At 39.5% G+C, this 21,590-nt stretch overlaps 1 protein-coding gene and 1 pseudogene across 1 annotated transcript in view; both read left to right on the top strand.

Moving 5' to 3' along the window:
• Nucleotides 1-12,350, top strand: part of BLNK (B cell linker) — a 67,860-nt gene extending 55,510 nt beyond the window's left edge. Inside the window, exons 15-18 of the mRNA XM_075533447.1 lie at nucleotides 3,350-3,426; nucleotides 4,220-4,303; nucleotides 7,384-7,539; nucleotides 12,033-12,350. Coding sequence (XP_075389562.1) covers nucleotides 3,350-3,426; nucleotides 4,220-4,303; nucleotides 7,384-7,539; nucleotides 12,033-12,152 — 437 coding nt within the window. The 3' untranslated portion in view covers nucleotides 12,153-12,350. The remainder of the gene's footprint in view (nucleotides 1-3,349; nucleotides 3,427-4,219; nucleotides 4,304-7,383; nucleotides 7,540-12,032) is intronic.
• A 2,804-nt stretch (nucleotides 12,351-15,154) lies between these two features.
• Nucleotides 15,155-16,659, top strand: LOC142428643 (NADH dehydrogenase [ubiquinone] 1 beta subcomplex subunit 4 pseudogene; annotated as a pseudogene).
• Nucleotides 16,660-21,590: the final 4,931 nt, after the last annotated feature.

The following is a 21,590-nucleotide window of genomic DNA, read 5'->3' as shown; positions in this document are numbered from 1 at the left end:
TGTTACCATCATCATTCTCAAAACATTGGCTTTCTACTTGAGCCCTTGGTATCCACTCCTCATTTTTCCCCTCCCTCATGAACCCTTGATAATTTATAAATTATTGTTATTATTTTGTCATATCTTATACTGTTCAACGTCTTCCTTCGCCCACTTTTCTGTTGTCCACCCCCCAGGGAGGAGGTTATATGTAGATCCTTATAATCAGTTCCCCCTTTCTAACCAACCTTCCCTCCACCCTCCCAGTATCACCACTCATACCACTGGTCCTGAAGGGATCACAGTCCTGGATTTCCTGTGTTTCCAGTTCCTATCTGTACCAGTGTACATCCTCTGGTCTAGTTGCATTTATAAGGTAGAATTGGGATCGTGATAGTGGAGAGGGGGGAGAGGAACTGGATGAAAGTTGTATGTTTCATCGTTGCTATTCTACACCCTGACTGGCTCATCAAAAAGGAGATTTTTTAAAAGATAGTTTTACATTTGCTTTCTTTAGTACTGAATTAATATTTCTATTGGCCATGTATATCTTCCCTCACTCACCCACTAAACAAAAGAAGCTATTTTCAAAAGTAGAAGGATAACTAAAGCAATTTATAGGAATTTCCTAGTGTAGTGGTCAAAAAATGCAAGTCCTTCAATAAATGATTACTATTTAAATTTCAGATACAATGCATTTGGATTAACGTACCATATACCTACATATTGCATCTGAGAAGAGGACTTTGCAAATATCTGGATAATTCTCCCAAGACAAACTGTCTATTATCCTAAAGTATGTGAAATAGATAAGTCAGGCTTGCTTATCTACTCAATACAGAAAACAAAACAAAAAAGCAAAAACAAAATCTACTTGGGTAATTTAGAAAATATTTTAAAATAATTAAGATGAAATTAGTTTAAATAAACAGAATATAATCATATACCAAAAAATTATGTTCAAAAAAGCACAAATCAGTTGGTCAGTTTTATTTAAATTTTTTCTTCATCTTAACTAAGTAAACCAATTACTAAGCCCAGTTCTTTTTTATTGAAGATACAAAATTAAAATTATTTGATTATAGCAATTTGTCAATATGGAAACACGTTATGATGATGATGATGACGCATCTCGATCCAAACCACTCTTGCACTTGTCTGAATCATCTCCCATGTTCCAGACACTGGGCTATAGCAATGACTACATAAGTAAAGACCCTGTTCTCAAAGTGCTTACAGTCTGCCACAGAGACCATTGGTTAAAAGAAAAGAGCACACAACTAACAGGTAAATAACCAAGTGTTAATGGTGTAGACGGTAATGGAAGCAGTGAGGGCTGAAGTTTCGATCCAGAGAGCCTCGGAAGTAAAGCTGGGTACAATAACTGCCCAAACAGGGATGGAACAAAGACAGAATGAGCTAATGAGTAGAAAACAGAAAAGGCTTGGCACATATTCAGAGCTTCGAAAGTGGAAGTCATGCTACTCCCCCAAACACTACTTCTCAGAGACCCACCAACTACTGTTGGTTGTGTGTCTTGGAAAAGCCCGTCTACATTCTCACCTTGGCTCCTCCCACCAGAGAACACCAAGGCCCCACCTACGAGGACACAGCCTTCCTCCCAGTCCAATCTTGCCGGGCTTGCCAAACTTGCAGCGCCAAATGCTTTCCAAGGGTGTCTTCCTCCTTTGACTGTGTAGGGTGCGATCCTCTGAAGTATTGAGCACAAACCCGCTCCTCCTGCAGACGTCTTCATATTAATCAACGGTAACTCCAGCCACTTTGGCCAAAAATCTTAGTGAGGCCTTGACTCCTCTCCTTCTTTCATACACCTTGCAGCGATTTCTTCAAAAGATATCTGGAACCAGTCACTCTCACCATTCCACTTGAAGCCAAGAGTTCCAAGCTACCACCATCTCCTGCCTGGGTTTACAAGAACTCTGAACTGATCTGCCCTCTCTGCCCTTACCCCTCTCTATTTCCAGCACATGAGTCAGAGTGATCTTTCTACTCTTCCATTCAAAACCCTCCGAAGGCTCCCTAAACTGCATCCCATTAAAACTCAAGTCATGATAAGAAGCCATCCGGGCCTGTAAGCCTGGTCCCCTCCTTGCCTCCTACATGACCTCATCATTTATGTTTCTTCCCCTTGCTTCCTTTCTCGGGGGAGCTGTCAGATAAGAATTGGCCTGCTAACCACAAGGTTGGTGGTTCAAACCCACCAGTCACTCCTCATGAGAAAGATGAGGCTTATCTGCTCCCATAAATATTGGCAGTCTCAGAAACCCTACATAGGGTCACCATAGGTAGAAGCAACTCAATGGTAATGGATTTTGTCACTGCACTCCAGGCACAGTGACCCCTTGCTTTTCCATGAACATGCCAGGCACCTCCTGCCTTAGAGGTCTTATTGCGATCACCTGGGACACTTTTCCCCTAAATATTCCTCCTCCTCCCTCCTTGGCTGCACTTCTTCTCCAAAGGTTACCTCAGTAAAGCCTTCTCTAATATGCCCATTTAAACTTACTACCCACTCAAGATTATGGAACTCTAGTGGCACAGTGGGCTAGTGAGTTGGGCTGCTAACCACAAGCTCAGCAGTTCAAATCCACCAGCTGCTCTGCAGGGGAAAGATAAGACTTTCTAGTCCTAGAATGAATTACAGGCTCAGAAACACATAAGGGGCAGTTCTACCCTGCCTTATAGGGTCACTGCCAAGCACATAATAATGAATGACTGGTGAACTGAATGAATGAACACAGAGTGTCTTTGCTGCTGTGTGTGTCTCCATACCTGCCCTGTCAACTCCTGGAGAGAGTGTGTGCCTGTAGGCAGCAATTCTCAGGCTCTGTTCACGCCCCTTTCACACGCTTAACACATTGCACACTCCCAGGGCTTTTGGTGATGGCTTTTCTTTCTAGTGGCAGTTAATGCAGTCACAATTCAAACAGACACTTAAAAATGTTTATTCATTCCTTTAGGACGATTTTAAACTCATTACGTGTTCATGCAAATAGCATATTCTTACGAGCCACTGTATTTTCCAAACAAATTTCTTTAGTGAGAGGAGTCACCTCAGGTTACGTTTTTGTAAATCTCTTTAGACTGGGATCACAGAGAGCTGGATTCCAGGTCTACCTTTGCATTCAGTCTCTGGCATATGTTAAAGCAGGTGAAGAAAATTGGACGTCAAACAGATTTGTGGTTGGAAAAGTGAAGCCCTCACGCACCCCTGAAAGGGCCTTGAGGTCGTTCATGCAGAACTGGTGCCTTACGGTGGTATTTGTGTGTCCCCTGCGGCACCCACCGCAGTGATGGGGATATTTCTTAAGAAAAACCCAGACTAATCGATGTTTCAAATCCCTTTCAGGATTGGCGGACGGGGGAAGCCCCACCGTGGATGCACCCTTTCCAAGCTTTTCGTCTAGTTCCCATTTGTCAGAACAGGTATGAAATGAACTGCAGGTAAGGGCCTGGCCTCTGATGAAAGAAAGCATCAAGCAAAACTGAAGAAAAGAGCAGTTCCCGGCAGTTTTGAGTAGCCATTTTCTAGTGAGGTTAGAAGACATTCTTGTCTCCATGATTTAGGCCTTGCACCATTTATTTCTACTTAAGTTCCAGGTGTCCTAAATAACAACTCAAGTTTCTTCCAAAGTAGGGAAAGAAGTGTGTTGTTTTCATTGTTCTTCCTCTCACATGGATTTTATCTAAATGGTCAGAATAGATTTATTTAAATCTTCAGAATGAATCTGTGGAGTTTATGGTATTAAAACACATACAGGACTATACAGTTTCAAAACAGAAAGTCGAAGCTGGCCCTTCTCAACTGTCAAAGCAGGCCGTCATCTGTCCTTCCCATCACAGTAGGTGGGAGACGCAAGTAAGATATTTGTAAAAACACTTTGCAAACTAAAATCACGCCACCAATCAAAGGCAATGAGAGAACAGTGGCAGAAGGGTCCACGATTTATTTCCAAGAAAAATAGAAATGATTCAGGAGCCTAGCAGGATTTGTTTGTTCTGCCCAGATATGACAGGTAGAGTCAAAGGTCGGGGAGAGGGGGCAGAGATTCGATGATATTTTGATGGTTGATCAAAGGAAGCCTACGGCTCATTTTCCCCTTATGGCTTCCAATGTGGTCAGACCTGCCTTGGTAATGCAAAGTGAGCCTTACGCACAGAAGTTATTTGGTCTTGAAAATCCATTGCCTGCATCGTAATGTCGTCTTCCACTTCACAGGAAGCTGACGTCCACTTTAAGCCGTGGTATGCTGGTGCCTGTGATCGAAAGTCTGCAGAGGAAGCATTGTACAAGTCAAACAAGGTTTGGTTATTTTCACCCCCATGTGTGGCCCTCCGTCTATAAGAGATGGAGCTACTGTCCTGATGATGTGCTCATTAAAAATAATTGCAATGATTATGAATACAAGGATCTTTTTCCTTTACTTAATCAATAAGGACTACCATCCTTTCGGGCCTCATTCAAGCATTTCTTTCTTTGTTTCACCATCTCATCTCTACTTTACAAGGACCCACAGGCTTAGCTGCTCTCCAGTGGGAGAGAAGAGGCTTCGGGGAGGTGGGGTGTGGGGGGTGACACTATAAGGCGTGGTGCTACATGAGATCTATTCAAGAGTGAATCAAAACTCCAAACCAAACTCCCTGCCATCAAGTCAATGCCAACTCATAGTGACCCTATAGGACAGGGTAGGACTGTCCTGTGAGTTTCCAGGATTTCAGATTTACAGAGAGAGGCTGGTGGTTTCAAACTGCTGACCTTGCAGATCACAGCCCAACACATAACCACTACACCACCAGGGCTCCTCCAGGAGTGAGAAGTGACAGGCTAATTTGGATCACGGCATGGGAAAAAGACTGGAGTCAAGGTGACCAGGGCGATCTTGCAGTAAAGTCCAAGCCTACCACCTAAGAACACTGAGGGTCGTTTGGCCAATTCCAGATTAAACAAGTCGAGCGCAGGCCCAAAGGATCCCTCGGTAAAGAATTAGCTTACAATGCACTTGGCGCTTAGATTTGGGGGCCACTCAACTAAAAACTAAACCAAGCCCACTGCCATCAAGTCTGTTCTAGCTCTTCATGACCTTGTGCAGCATTGCTGAGACTGTGAATTGTTACAAAAGTAGACAGCCTCGTCTTTCTCTCACTGAGTGTGCGCTGGGTTTTAACCGCTAACCTTTCAGTTTTCAGAGCAGTAGCTAACTACAAATGCCCTTTCTTCTTTTCCTTGCTATGTGTCACCTGATTTATGAAATTTCACTCACGGTCTTAGCATAAAAGGTAATATTTTTTGCCCAGGGCTGTCTAGTAGCTCTACATCATGTGTCTCTTACTTGTCATTAGAAGTTAGCGGCGCTTCATCTGATTCACGCAACAAACATTGGCTACACAGCGACTGTGCGGGTGCTACCTGTGGCACAGGAAGTTCACGGATAATGAGCCACTCTTTCCCTGGAGGCACTAAAAAACAAATAAACGAAAACAATAGAATTTCTGTTATAACTTTTATCCAATTTACTAAATACTTACTGGTCCTGGTGCGTGAATAGACAGTCAATCAAATAAAACAGAAAGTCCAGAAATAGATCCAAACTTGTAAAGAAATCTGATCTTGCAAAGGGTAGTACCACTAATTAAATTTAGGTATTCTGTGATGTGTTGCAATACCTGTGGAGCTAGTCCCCTCTCATGATTTTTTATAACCAAATTAATACTAAAATCCATATGTTTGCATTAATAATATGCAAAGGAGAACATTGGTGGTGCTATGGTTTAGATGTTGGGCTGCTAACCACAAGGTTGATGGTTCAAACGCACCATCCACTGAGCAGGATAAAGATGAGGCTGTCTGCTCCCATAGAGACTTGCAGACCCAGAACCCCTATAGAGAGTTACCATGGGTCAGAATTGACTTGATGATAATGGGTTTCATGTTATGATTTTAGGGAGATAATAAAATTATTTTCCTCCCTACTCTTATTCATGGCACTGGTTTTGATTTTTTATTTTATGAAATAATAAAAACAATTTTTTCCTAAGGCTTCAATATCATGAATTAGGTTAATATAGTCCATATTATTGATATACTTGCTTCTGGAAAATAATTTGAAAAATTTCCTTTATTTCCTGTACATCAAGGTAATGTATACAGCACTAAGACTATCTGATTTCTAAAACTTGATAGAATTTCTCCGAAAGCCATCGAATCTGGTTCTGTCTGTGAAGTAGTTCCTTGATAACTTTCTTCTACCTAAATTGGTCATTAAAGTTTTACATTTCTATTGGTGCTGGTGTTTTTCTAAGAGCATATTCATTTCATTTAGGTTTCCACAGAAGTGAGTATAGAGATGGACAGTAGTCTTTGAAGGTGTTTTAGAATTTACTACCAACTGTATTTCTTTGTCGTTTTAAAATTTTAGCTATGCTTACCCCTTTTTCATGGTTATACTTATCTACTTCTACCTTTTTCATGGTGATGTTTCTGCTTGTCTATTTTATTGCTCTTTTTCAAAAAACAGAATTTTTAATTTATTATCTTGATCTGTTTTATTTCTTATCTACTTCATTAATGTCTGCTTTTGTTTTGACTATTTTCTCCTATTTCGTGGTTCCTTGAACTCTGTTGTGCTTCATCTTTTTTATCTCAGTTTTATTTTCACTGTGTCCACGTTCGCTTTCAATGCTGCTTTTAAAATTTTTATTTAAACCTATTGTCTCATGAACATCTTGTGACTTCATTTCTGAGATTTGTCTTTTTCTTCTATCTCTTTCCTGAGTTTATCAACTCTTGTTACATTTCTTCTTCTTGCCCTTAGTTCATTTTCATTCATAGTTTTTGAATTTATGATTCTAGATTTCTTTTAAAAAATCTAGATTTTTAAATAAAGTCTTTTGTTGCAATGTTTTGTCGTTTAATTCCCCTCCCCCCCTAGCATTTTCCTCCCACCCCCTCGCTTCATTGAAAATGTTTTAGGAGCATTTTTACCAGCTGAAGGGTTTTGATTTCTGTTTGTTTCTTACAATACTTTTGAGTGAAATTTGTTTAAGATTTTTTATATTCCTAGGCTACTTGTGAGCTGGACTAATTCAAGAGTACCCTGTAGCTTTCGTCTTCGTCTGTCTCCTCACTCATTTCTAATATAATACATAGCAGCTTACATAATACTCCATAAAGCTAGCATTGGACTCACTGCGGTTTTCTAGGAGTATATTTTTGCTGATGCCATTTTCTTGGAAAATAATAAAAATAAACTCCAGTAATAAAATTATGTAGCTAGATAATCATTTTCTAATGTAATATAGCTATTTTAAAAATAATTTCTAACTATGGAAATATAAACAAAACTAACCAAAATCATGCTTTCAAAACATTTTGTCGTTAAACAGGATGGATCATTTCTTATTCGGAAAAGCTCTGGGCACGATTGCAAACAACCATACACATTAGTTGTATTCTTTAATAAGCGTGTATATAATATTCCCGTGCGATTTATTGAAGCAACAAAACAGTATGCTTTGGGAAGGAAGAAAACTGGAGAAGAGGTTAGTAATTCTCTTTTAAACTCTGCAAATATAGATTGAGCACAATCATACCAAATTAAATACCAAGAATGAGAAGAAAGGATGCCCGAGGACTTCACCCTAACTGGCATATACGTTATAGAGAACAACGGAGAATGCTTTATTCAGGCAATTTATCCTGTAAGAGAACAGAAGGTGGAAAGACGACTCGTGTAATGTCAAAGTTATATCTTGTTCCCTGTCATCCGGCTTCTTACTGAGGTCAGTCTAATGTGGGATTTTAGTCCAAGGGACATAGAAAGCAAGATTGAATTATCAAGTAGAAGTAAGGTCACCAAATTCAAGGTCAGTAGCCAGATTCCAAAGTTAATAGCTAGAATCTCAGTTCTGCACTTGTGGGGTCCAGCCCCACAGGTGGAATGGGGATCCTTTCAGAGACAAAAAAAAAAAAGCTGAGCCCAGAAGACTAATCCCCAATATCCAGAGACGAGTCTGGAGTTCATTCAACAACAGGGTGTGATAGTAGGGAGGCCTGCAAGCCTCTTGGTAATACATACACAATAGAATGGGCAAATGTTCATCTTCGATATCCTGAGCTCTCTAGGGGAGCGCTTCATAGGATGCATCCGATGAGAGGCAAACTGTGGATCGTTCCTGCTCCTTACGACTGAGAGGCAAAGGGAGCTGCCTGCTCCTCTGACCGCAAACATGAGGAGCCAGCTCTGTATGGAGGGTGCCTGTGATATGGGGAAACATCCTTCCTGGGGGATATGTGCTGCTGGACACTGTCTGTTATCGCTGCACTGTGAGGGCGAGCTTCACCCAGGGCTGCTGTGCCGCGGCCTGTGGCCAGAGCGCTGGGGGCAAACCACATCTACTTCCTTCCAGGTCCTCGGTTTCCCACAGGCACTGCATTAGGGGATCAGGGAAAGATCTAGAGAAGACAAAGCCTGGTTGAGTTGAAACATGAGTTCAAATCTGAATAAGCTTGGGGCCTTCAAATACTCACCAAACAAGAACTTCAGTGCTTACTCAATATTGACCACAGGCAATCCTTGCTCTCCTCCAGGTGAGCCGCCCTGCTCCTGCAGTGCAGTATAAACTGGAACGATCCCTGAATGCTCCTTAAGTGGAGAGACACTTGCCCTGGTCGTGAAGCGCAGGTTCAATGTACAGAGGGAGATGGAACTGTGGAGGGATGAAGAGGAAAGAGAAAAAGCGCACAGTGGCTGTCCCCAGTGTGCTTGTTGCTTATGTACCGTGTGACTTGCTGATTAAGTGATCACAGGAAGGAGAGCGATCACATTGCCAAGACCACTGAAAAGGTCTATGCCGATGCTTTTACTCTATTTTGCTTTTAATGAGGTTTTGGATGTTTAGAAAATACAAAATTCATGAATCTGAAAGCACCGGTCAAGACCGAATTGGGGTTTTTAAATGTACATTGCATTACCATAGAACACCAAGTCAGCCGTCTAGGACTGTCTACTTTCCTTACTTATGAAACCCCTCCTTCGCACTGAAACGTTGGTCCGGTCCTTTTGAAAAAAATGTTCCTCGGTAGTAAACAGTGGCAGGAAATGGTGGTGATTCGGTAGGACATGATACTTGGCTGATGACCTCATGCTGAAGCTGCCCTGGAGGCTTAAGCTCTTCCATAAAATATTAAAGGGCAGAGAGGAAGTTGGTCCCATTTAAACATTCTGACAAAATTCAAAACCCAACTGCCGTTGGGTCAATTCTGATGCATAGTGACCCTGAAAGCCTCCCATATAACTCTGGAGCTCCTGAAGAATTCTGGACCTCACTGTCCTGCTGGGGTACTCCCTTCAGCCTAACGCGTCCTCACTCCTCCTTTAAAACAAACAAGTCGGATTTTTGTTTGGTTTTTCCCCTTACCCCATATCCAACAAGAAGTACTATAGTCTTCTTTCTTAAAAACTTATTTTATGTTGGTGCAGTTGTTGAAAAATGCACACTAGGACGCAAACCAATTAAACGATTTCTGCATGTACAATTTATTGATAATGATTACATTCTTCAAGTTATGAGCTCACACACACCCTTTCTTCCTTTCTTTTTTATTTTAAATCATGTTACTGGGGGCTCGTACAGCTCTTATCTGAATCCACACATCCATCCCTGTGTCAAGCGCATGTGTACGTATGTTGCGATCATCCTTCTCAAAGCATTTTCTTTCCACTGAAGCCCTTGTCGCACCCTCCCTTTCTGAATCGTTCCTTTTCCGTGAGCATCAATCACTGCCCCCTGCAGTTTCCATCTAACTCTTCAAGGTGCACTTGTCACTTGATCCCCTACTGCAGTGCTTCTCCACCTGTGGGTCACGACCCTTTGGGGGATCAAACGACCCTTTCACAGGGGTCCCCCAAATCATAAGAGCAGCAAAATGACAGTGATGAAGTAGCAACAAAATAATGTTATGGTCGAGGGTCACCACCACGTGAGGAGCGGTGTGAAAGGGTCGCGGCCTGAGGAAGTTTGAGGACCACGGCCCTACAGATAGTCCTTTTAATGAGCACAGTGCTCAAAGCAGACATTCTTTACTAATTAAGATAAACTGGTGTCATTTGTTGTCTGTTTATTTAAAGACATTAGAAGATTTTTGTCATTTAAGTATTCAGGGTCATTGTTTAGGGACTCAGGCAGTCTCAATGATTTTGGACTCCATGAAAATATGAAATTCTGTTCCACATTTTCTTTTTTAAATCATTATTCTTATAGTGCTATCAGTAAGCACTAACAGAGTCTGTTAAATCTTACTTAAATAAGTAACCAAGATATAATAAAAAAGACCATCTCTCCCATGTAAAATGAAAAGTTTGGGTATACAACATCAGCCATATGAATATTTTCAAAAGATATTTGGTTGCCTGTATTAGTGTTTGTATGTACGTGGGCAAAAAATGTTACCAAATTCATTAAATATTTAACTTTCCATGAAGCTATTTTTGCATACAGCCTTGACAACTCTCTGTTTTTATTTTATTGACTTCAAGATTTAGAGCTATCAAACAAGTCATTTTTCTATCCAGGTATAACTAGCACAAACACAATGAGGTAGTGTAGGCAGAAAAACGAGAACTGAAGGACAACTACAACTGAATTAAGGACAATGCTTCTTTCAACTGAATCACAAATGCACTTTAATCCTACTCATCATATTTTAAGCCCCAAAGACTAAAGCAGATCAATACTCAGATGGAGTTGGGAACTGGAAGGGCAGCTCTTTGTCTGTGGATGTGCAGTGAGCTTCTTCTTTGCTTTCTGAGCTCAGAACATACTTATCCACATGGAATTCCCTTCAAAAGGGTCACACAGAAAAACGATTTCATTTTCTGGTCCTGTATTCTAAAAATTTAGCTTCTGACCCCAGTCAATAAACTACATGCTATGCCCCCAGAATTAAATATCTTGTGGTATTGATCATAAAAAAGATTTCATGGGGAATTGAAACTAGCTTGAATGATTGAAGAAAAGGGAAAAAAGAGAATAAAGACTAAGTTATTCAAAAGTTCCAGTCTCCCACTGTTCCCCCTGATCTATATTCAGATACCCATTTGAAGAAGTTGGCCAATATTCTGAATATTTGACTTTATTCAGTATATAGCTATTTGACAGCCATCCAAATTATCAATAAAGGATATTTTACAACTTGTATCCCAGATAATCACTTTTAGCTGAAAAATTAAAAGAGATAATAAAATAAGTGATAATAATTGCTGAATTCGTGGTACTTATGGAAGACAATGACTTTTTAAAAATTAAAGGCATTCTTATATTAACTGTTGCATATTTATGTAACCAATGCATTTCATTTCATAGCATTTATGTTACATTTATTTTTCTTTCAGATAAAACTTAGATCACTTTTCCAAAAGAAAAAATTTAGATAATCTTAGATTATAGGAATGAAAGGATAGAAAAAGAAATATTTATGATAAGAGGCTAACATGAATTAGTTAATTAAGATTTAATTTTGTTCCAAGTTTACTGGGAGCCAGGATGAAATGGAAACATGAGGACCTACACCTGGTTTTCTTTCTTGCTAAAGAGAGAAAGGGAAAGAGAAAAACTTAATTGAAAGTAAATTTAAGAGAGACCATTTTATCTGAGAATTATATAATAGCATTGCATTAAAAACTGGTTTATAAAAAAGTTCAGAAAATAATATGTCAATTTCACATCTGACATGAAATAAAAAGCAAAATATTTAATTATAACTAAATAATCTATCTAAAAATTTAGTTGTGCTTATTTACGCTGTCAGTTCTAATTTCATGTTACTAATATAAGAAAGGCCAGGGACTGCCACTTGGAAGGGTTCAACATTTGCCAAACTAGACTCTTTCAGACAAAATGTTAGCAGGAGCCCAGTGACTTTGAGTGTCTGGAGTGAGTAGAAGTGCTCCATTGGGTTTTGGGAAATGGGAGGAGTGGAGTTTGAAGTTAACACACATATCACTGTGTAACTCAGCTATGTTTACTTGATTTAGTACTTTGGAAGTGTTGCCGAAATAATCAAGAATCACCAACACAGTCCCCTGGTTCTCATCGACAATCAGACTAACACAAAAGATTCCACAAGACTGAAATATGCAGTTAAAGTTTCATAAAGGAAAAGAGACAGAGGTCAGCATCATGGCTACAGACATTTCCCAGACTTTGTACTTTGGAGGAAAAGTATCAAAACTTCATTCTGGGGATTGCAAATAATCCAGTAGAAAAAGAGAAGACGGAAGCAGCTGTTGATGAGGTCGCCCATTTCTTTATAAGAAGCTCAATTCTACTGCCTGACATGATGAACTGTTAATGTTTGATGAGTTGAGTTCTTATGCTACAATTAGTCTTCTAATAAATCTTTATTTAAAAGAAACATGTGTACTCTATTTTCAGTCATGTGAGAAAATACACTCTTTCCAACATTTAAAAAATGCTTCTCTTAGATAAAACTGCTGAAAATGTAGGCCACCACAATGGACAATGGTGCACTCTTGTAGCTGCGATGTCTCCTGTCAGTGTTTGAGAATTATGTCTTGGTTAAAAAGGTAATGCATAGAAAATAAAAATACTGTAAGCAACATATGTTATCTGTAAGAACGATGGAATGGTTCCTCTTGGGGGCATGCTCCCAACTACAGGACATGCATATGAGTATGAATTTCTAGAAGTTACTGCTGAGGATTAGCATTGCTTACTAAAGATGCTATTCTTTATTAGCTTACTTTAAAAAATAGAACCTAAACTTGACATGAAGTTCAAAGTGAGATGAAATCAAAACCAGTTTCTACAGAAACTGAACAAGGACAGAAAAGGCATTCATAAACACTGAATAATAATTCATCCATCATATTACATTTTATTAAATATGATTTGCATTACATTATTATATGAATAATAACAATGATACCATATGACAGTCATGCCCAGAAATGTGTTACATTTTATCATATGAAAGCTTTTATTTTATTTTAGATGGCATTGAAGGGATAAAGCCGCTAATTAAGATACAGAAAAAATGAGTATAATTGAATACTAAATTAGATAGCAATCTCTGAAAAGGTTGTAAATGGCTAGAGGATAATGATTTAAGAATAACTCACAAAATGACTTGTAAATTTTATTTTTCATTTAAAAAAATACACCTCAACTGCCCAGTCTATTCTGACTCATAGTGACCACATAGGCCAGACCCTTGGGTTTCTCAGGCTCTAATTCTTTATGGGAGTTAGCGAGTCAGCACACAGTCACTACCCTCACCTCTAGTAATCATTAAAAAAACTTTTATCTGTGTACACTTGTCTATTATTATTATCATCCTTTTATGATTGACTTAATTCACTCAACAATCTATGTTCTAACAGGTATCAAGACTTCATTTCTCTTTAGGCCACCTTGTTTATCCATTGATGGACATTTAGATTGCTTCCACTTTTGGGCAATTGTAAAGAGTGCTTCAGTGAACACTTGGGTACACACGTCAGTTTTATGACCCTTGGTTATATTTCCAGGAGTAAAATGTCTAGATAATCATATTTTAAAATGTTATACAGTTTCATGATAACTAGTATTACAGAAATTAGATTCTTTTATCAAGAGCAAAGAATTATACTGGTAAGACATAGAAGCAAGGCTGGAGAATTTCATAAGAGGGTCCCAGGAGGGAGAACCAGACTAGTGAGATCGAGATACTGACTTCTCTGAGCAAATGGGTTCAGACTATTTCCAAGGACTCCCAGGGGGGCAGGAGGAAAGTCAAGGAAATAGAGGAAAGAGTTAGGAAGCAAAGGGCATTTATAGAGGTCTAGACAAAGACATGTACATATGCAAATATATATATGAGAATGGGGAAATAGATCTATGTGCCTATATTTATAGGTTTAGTATTAAGGTGGCTGAAGGACCTTAGGCCTCTACTCCAGCACTCCCTCAATGCATGAATACTTTCTTCTATTAAATTGGCATTCTATGATGCTCACCCTCCCGACACAACTGCTGAAGCCAAAGCTGGTGAACAAGCAAATGTGGTGAAGAAAGCTGATGGTGCCCAGCTATCAAAAGAGATAACGTCTGGGGTCTTAAAAGCTTGAAGATAAACAAGCGGCCATCTAGCTCAGAAGCAACAAAGCCCACAAGGAAGAACACACCAGCCTGTGTGATCACGTGGTTCCAAAGGAATCAATTATCAGGCATCAAAGAACAAAAAAATCATATCATTGGCTGCACACCTCCATGATATGATCGCCGAGGTGTCAAAGGGATCAGGTATAAGGCATCATCAGAAAAAAAAAATCTTACCATAGTGAATGAAGGGGGATGTTCAGAGTAGAGACCCAAAGCCCATTTGTTGGCTGCTGGAGATTCCCTTGCAGAGGGGTCTAGGGGAGGAGATGAGCCAGTCAAGGTATGATGAGCACCGATGAAGAATACAGCTTTCCTCCAGTTCCTAAATGCTTCCTCCCCCCCAACTATCATAATCCAAATTCTACCTTGCAAGTCTGGATAGAGCAGAGGATGTACACTGGTGTAGATAGAAGCTGGAGGCACAAGGAATCCAGGGTGGATGATACCTACAGGGCCAGGGGTGTGAGGGGCAATACTGGGAGGGTAGAGGGTGAGTGGGTTGGAAAGAGGGAGCTGATTACAAGGATCTACATGTGAACTCCTCCCTGGGGGGGGGGGGCGGACAACAGAAAAGGGGATGAAGGGAGATGCCGGACAGGGCAAGATATGCCAGAATAATAATTTATAAATTATCAAGGGCTCATGAGGGAAAGGGGAGCGGGGAGGGAGGGGTAAAAAGAGGACTTGATGCAAAGGGCTTAAGTGGAGAGCAAATGTTTTGAAAATGATGAAGGCAAAGAATGTACAGATGTGCTTTATACAATTGATGTATGTATGGATTGTGATGAGTTGTATGAGTCCCTAATAAAATGTAAAAAAAAAAAAAGAACTCTCACGGGCATGAGAGATTCTGGGAACTTCAATCCAACATACTCTATTCTGAGATGCAAAGGGTTGGTGCAAGGGATTCTGGAAAATGTAGTCTATCTACACAGCTGTAGAAATTGGCAGGCTGTCACCTGAAATGTTTTCATAAATGGATGCAGCATTCAAGATGCTCACTTTCTATGCCAAGAAATTTGGAAGATCTGGCCAAGCTACCGGAAGAGATCCATATTCCTGCCCATTCCAAAAGAGGTTGATCCAACAGGATGAAACTTTTGGTGAAGATAATTTTGAAATGGTTAAAGAGTATGTCTATAGGGAACTGCCAGCAATTCAAGCTGGGTTCAGAAGAGGACATGGGATGTGGGACATTATTGCTGATATTAGAAGAGTCTTGGCTGACAGCAGAGAATACCAAAAATATACTGGTCTGTGTTTTTATTGTCTTTGCAAAGGCATTCAACTCTGTGGATCATAATAAATTATCAATAACACTGCAAAGCATGGGGATTCCAGAATAATTTACTGTGCTGTGTGGAACCTGTACAAATGGCAGCTAGCCGAAGGGTTGCCATTTGAACACATCAAGATGATACTTCAAGGTTTAAAATTAGGAAAAGTGTACATCCAGGTGGTATCCTTTCATCGGACTTTTTCTATCTGTAAGCTGTATGTGGTAGTCACACAATTTCATGTTCACTTGGTAAATAAGTGTAGGGGTGGAGTCTAGCCTGTCAACCAGGTCACAGCCTGATGATGCCTTCTTGTGGGCGTGGCCTTATCATAAGGATTTGAGGAACTTCCTCTTTATCTCCTTGGAGACAAGCAACACACTCTGCTTCCTGTTGAAGAGCCACACTCAGAGAACTAGAGGAGCCACATGGACAACCATGCCAGCACTGAGATGCTTCCACCACCACTGGATGTGTATGTGCTGCGTGAGTCTGAAGAGAGAATTATGGACTAGTATAGGACTTGTGGGCTAATATTGGACTTGTGGACTTGATCTGGACTGGGCTGGGATGTTTTCGTAATATATAATTACTCTTTGATATAAAGTTGTACATACATACAATAGAATGCAGACTAACACACTGTACATCAAGTATATGGCATCAGGATTGGGAGATTTTAATAACCATGCTTGCCGAAAGCCAAGAGGACTTGGAAATCAAAAGACTTGAAAACCAAAAACTAATGCCTTCAATATGAATTATACCTCAGTATAAGGAAAACAAACATCAGCAGTTTGTGTTTGGTCGCCTGTTGTTCCCCAAGTACAAGCCGTCGAGGCTGGCCACTTTACCCACTACCCTCTCCAGCCAAATACGGCATATCTCAAATGAAGTGGCTGGCCGTAAGATCCTGGCTCAAACAGGAGTATCTGCCTTAGTACAGCAACCTCAACCACCTAAGGCCCTGCCTCGTTGGACCTATGCTACATCAGCAAATATCTATCCCAATTTTCAGCCCTCTCCTAAGACCTCATTCCTAGGAGCTGTGTTTGGCATTTGGACCCCTGGTGTTCTAGTATTACAATTTTAAAACTGACAGGGGTCAGGAGAAGAACTTATCCAGGAAGGAAAATTGGATTGAACATTTAACATCTCATTAAGTTTGGTAATAATGATTATATGCATTTTTGCAATAAATAGGTATTCTATTAACCATTAAAAAAAGAAAGAGATAACAAATATCTTCACAAGTGGGCCAATAAGCAACATTGTGGTAAAGAAAAATAAGATTGATGATGTCAAGGGATGTCATTTTTCTTAGATCCAGAATCAATATCCACAGGAGCAGCAATCAGGAAATCAAATAGTGTATTGCATTGAATACATTTCTGTCAACAATCTCTATTTAAAGTATTAAAAAATCCAAGATATCAGTTTGAAGACTAAGGGTGTGTGCCTGACCCATACCAGGGTATTTCCAATGGCTTCATACACACACACACACACACACACACACACACACACACAGTGAATGAGGAAGACCAAAGAGTTAATGCACTTGAGTTATGGTGTTGGTGAAGCTTGTTGAGAGTGCAATGAATTGCCAGAAAGAAGAAACAAGTCTGTGATGGAAGAAATACAGCCAGAATGCTCCTTAGAAGCAAGGAGGTCCAGAATATACCTCATATGCTTTTGATTCGGTACCAGGAGGTACCAGTCCCTTGAAAAGGACAGTATGCTTGTTAAAGTAGGTCAGCAATAAAAGCAGAAGACAGATTGACACAGTGGCTGCTGCAATGGGCTCCAACATAACGATTGAGGATGGCACAGGGCTGGCTGGCAGTGTTTTGTTCTGTTGCACATAGGTTCACTATTGAGTCAGTACCAACTCAAGGATACCTAGTCCTAACACTAACATGTACACAACTTACTGGTAGCCATTACAATAATCAGTGCAGACCACCCTTAATCAATGTGATGCTTTACAGCTCCATCGTCCTTTTCCCTCTTCCATCCTGCCCTCAGTAACCACTAATAACTTTGGTGTTCTTACATACACCTTTTCTGGTTTTTTTATTTCCTTTTAATATTAGTTAGGCCACACAATATTTGTCTTTCTGTGGTTGGCTTTTTTCACTCAGCATAATGTTTTCCAGCTCCATCTATACGGTAGTATGTATCAAGACTTCATTTCTCCTACTGGCTGTGTAATTTTCTATTGTGTGCATGTACAATATTTTGTTTACCCATTCATCTCTTGGTGTGTGCTTTGGTTGCTTCCACTTCTTAGTTATTGTGAACAGTACTGCACTGAACATTGTACTCAAATCTCTTGTTGAATTTCTGCTTTCATGTCTTTGGAAAACATGCCTATGAGTGGAATTGTTGGTTCATGCAGTTGGGCTAGAAGCCCTCAGGGCATAGTGATTATGCATTGAGCTTACTTACCAAAAGGTTTGAAACCACCAGCTGCTCCTCAGGAGAAAGACAAGGTTTTCCACATCTGTAAAGAGGCAGTCTCCGAAATCCACATGAACAGTTCTACCCTGTCTTTAAGGTCCTGATGAGTCAGAATCAATCCGATGACAGAGTTGGATGGATATGGTAGTACTGTCACCATGAGTCAGAATCAATCCGATGAGAGTGAGTTGGGTGGATATGGCAGTACTGTCACTATGAGTCAGACTCAATTCAATGACAGTGACTTGGGTGGATATAGTACGATAGTTAGTATTTTGAGGGACCACTGCTCTCCACAGCAACTGTATCATTTTGCAATTCCCCCAGCTTTGAATAAGGACTCCAATTTCCCCCCATCCTCACGAACACTTGTTAGTTTCTGGATTTTAAAGTTTTTCATCTTCGCCATCTAAGTGCAAAAGCTTTGTTTTGCATGTCTGTTAGTTAATGACACTGATCATCTTTTCATGTGCTTGATATTCATTTGAATTCCTCTTTGGTGCGATGTCTATTCAAGCCATCTGCCCATTTTATGATTGGGGTTTCCTTTTGTTATTAGATTACTACATATGTGTGTATGTTATTGTTAGGCATCTTTGAGTAGTTCCAACTCATAGCAAACCTACATAGAATATAACAAAATACTGCCCAGTATGCTGCAGTATCCTCACAAGTGCTCTTACATGTGAGCCCAAAGTAGCAGCCACCGTGTCCATCTATCTTGAGGGCCTTCCTCTTTTTCACTGCCCCTCCACTTTACCAAGCATGATGTCTTTCTCCAGGTACCAGTCTCTACTGACACCTCTTCAGATAACTGGCTTCTAAAGATAGTCTCCAAGTTGGTAGCTTGCATTTCACTCTTCTGGTCATCTTTGATGAACAAAAGCTTTTCATTTATGAATCCTGTTTATTTGTCTTTTGTTTCTGAGCAGTATACTCGATAATCCATTGTGGAAAACTAGCCAAGATGGCTTTGTTCCTGCTTATTAGTCTCAGAATTTATAGTTTTAGATTGTATAATTAAGTCCTTAATCCATTTTGAATTTGTTTTGTGTACGGTTTGAGGCAAAGGCCTGTTTCATTCTTATACAATTGGAAATATATTTTTCCCAGTAAAATTTATTGAAGAGACTCTTCTTTTCCGATTGAATGAACTTTGAACCCTAGTGAAAAATTAATTGGCTATAGATGTTTTATTTCTTGACTCTCAATTCTCTTCCACTGGTCTATGTGCCTACTGTTATACCAGCAAAAGCTGTTTTTATTACTGGCACTGAATATCTGTTTCACACTCAGAAAGTGTGATCCTCCGACTTTGTTCTCTCTTGACACTTTTTAAAGCTATTTGGGAGACTTTTCCATATAAAATTGAGGGTTGGTTTATCTATTTCTGTAAAGAAGGTTGTTGGAATATTGATCAAGATTGTAATGGATTGATAGATCACTTTAGGTAGTATTAAGTCTTACAATGCATTGACCAGGAACTTCTTTTTATTTATTTAAGTCTTCTTTCTTTCAGCACTATTTTATAGTTTTTCATTACATACATTCTTTATGTCCTGGCTAAATTTGTACATAAATATTTTATTCTCTGAGGTAGTTACATCATCTCATGTCAACTTGAGGGTATTAAGAGTGAAGGGGTGGAGTTTGGCCTGTCAATCAACTTGATTGGAGAGGCACTGAGATAAATAGCTCTCCTCTTTCTCCCTGGAGGCGGCCCACACTCTCTTGTCAACATCTTCCTGTTGACAGGGCACACAGAGACTCGCTGAGACCTGTGAGAGTCTCTCCCTCTGCTTTCACTTTCCTGCTGGCAAGCCACAATGCTGAGACCCGTGTTTTGCTTCCACCACCACGTGACTCTGCACCCACTGGCCTGTGATCTCCCTGCATTTTGCATCATTGCATGTGCTATGTGTGTCTGAAGAGAGATTTATGGACTAGTATCAGAATTATGGGCTAATATCAGATTTATGGATTTGATCTTGACTTGACTGGGATGTTTTCTTAATGCATAATTAGTCTTTGAGATATATATATATATATTTGCTTCTCTAGTCAACCAGGCCTAACACATTCTCTTTGATGCTATTGTAAATGGAGCTGTATACCTGATTTCTCTTTCTTATTCCTGGTGTGTAGAAACCCAACAGATTTTTTATTTTGTACCCTGCAAAAGGCAACTACCCACATGGACTTCTCTAGATGGAATACACAAAAATAAAATTTACTACATGTTTAAGAAGAGACCCTGGAGAAGCTCAATATCAGCAACTAAAGCCATGCTAAGGGCTTACTGTGGATATCCAAAGTGCTGAAAAAGAGGCATAATGCAACCCCTCAACCTAAAATTCCATATCCAGCAAAACTATCATTCAAAAAATGAAGGAAAACAGTAAGACTTTTACTGACTGACAAAATCTGAGAGCAATTCACTGATGACATGAGAAATAGCTATGGTAGAGGTGGGAATGTAGGTATAGAGGAGTGATTTTTTGCATGTAATTGAAATTAAGTTGCCATTAAGCTAAAATAATTATAAAATAAGAAGCTGATTGTAATCCCTAGCATAACCAGGGATTAAGAAAGCAACTTTTATGATATTTCAAAAGAAACCAGGGGATTAAACATATATATATACATATATACATATATATATGTATATATATATATATATGAAAATGTGTTTTTTTAAAACTAGGCTGCAATGAAGGAATTGAGGTATTAAGATATTCTATAGAAAGCAAATAAATAGAGGATACAGTGATATCAGCCATAGCAGACTTTAAGGGAAAATTTGTTATATTGATGGACATTATATTATGGTCAACGGGCCAACTCATAAAGGTTATATAACAGTTATAAAAGACCTTACAAAAGTGCCACAAAATCCATGAATCAAAAACAGACAGAAGTGAAGGGGGAAAGAGTTCAGTAATAATAGTTGGAATCGTCAATATTCCACTTTCAATACTGGATAGAACTTATTAAGCAGTTCATCAAAGCAATAGACTTCACAAGTCACTAAAAACCATCTGTACCTAAATAATACCATTTAACAAACACTCCCTGACACAACAGAATATACCTTCTTGGTGCACACAGAATATTTTAAGACTTGTTTTAGGTCATAAGTTTTTATTTTAAAATATTTCACAGAAGAAATCACAACAGACCCCAATGAGATTAAAAGCATAATCACAAAGTGCTATAAAAGTCTGTATTCTAACGAATTCAACAATGTGGAAGATGTGAACAAATACTGGGCTGGGGGGGAGATTCCCTCCCTAGATTATCCCACATAGAGGTCCAGAACCTCAACAGACCCATTGCAAATTAAGAAATAAATATGGTTATCAAGAAACTACCAACAAAAAAATCTCCCAGACCACACAGCTTCACAGAATAATTCTACCAAGAATTCAGGGAAGAGCTGACACACAGATCTTCCACATTATTACAGGGCATAGAATAGGAATGACAAACTCCCAAATTCATTCTACATAGCCAGTATAGCTTTGATTCCCAAACAGTGCAAGAATCACACAGGAATAGAGAACTACATACCGATATTTCTAATGAACATAGATGCAAAATGCCTTGACAAAATATTGGCCAATAGAATACAAAAGTATATAAAACATATCACCCACTATGATCAGGTAGGATTCGTCCCAGGGATGCAGG

This window comes from Tenrec ecaudatus, chromosome 16, assembly GCF_050624435.1.
Source record: "Tenrec ecaudatus isolate mTenEca1 chromosome 16, mTenEca1.hap1, whole genome shotgun sequence".
NCBI lineage: Eukaryota > Metazoa > Chordata > Mammalia > Afrosoricida > Tenrecidae > Tenrec > Tenrec ecaudatus.
The sequence above is the reverse complement of the archived record's forward strand: the minus strand, read 5'-3'. Positions and strand labels throughout refer to the sequence as shown.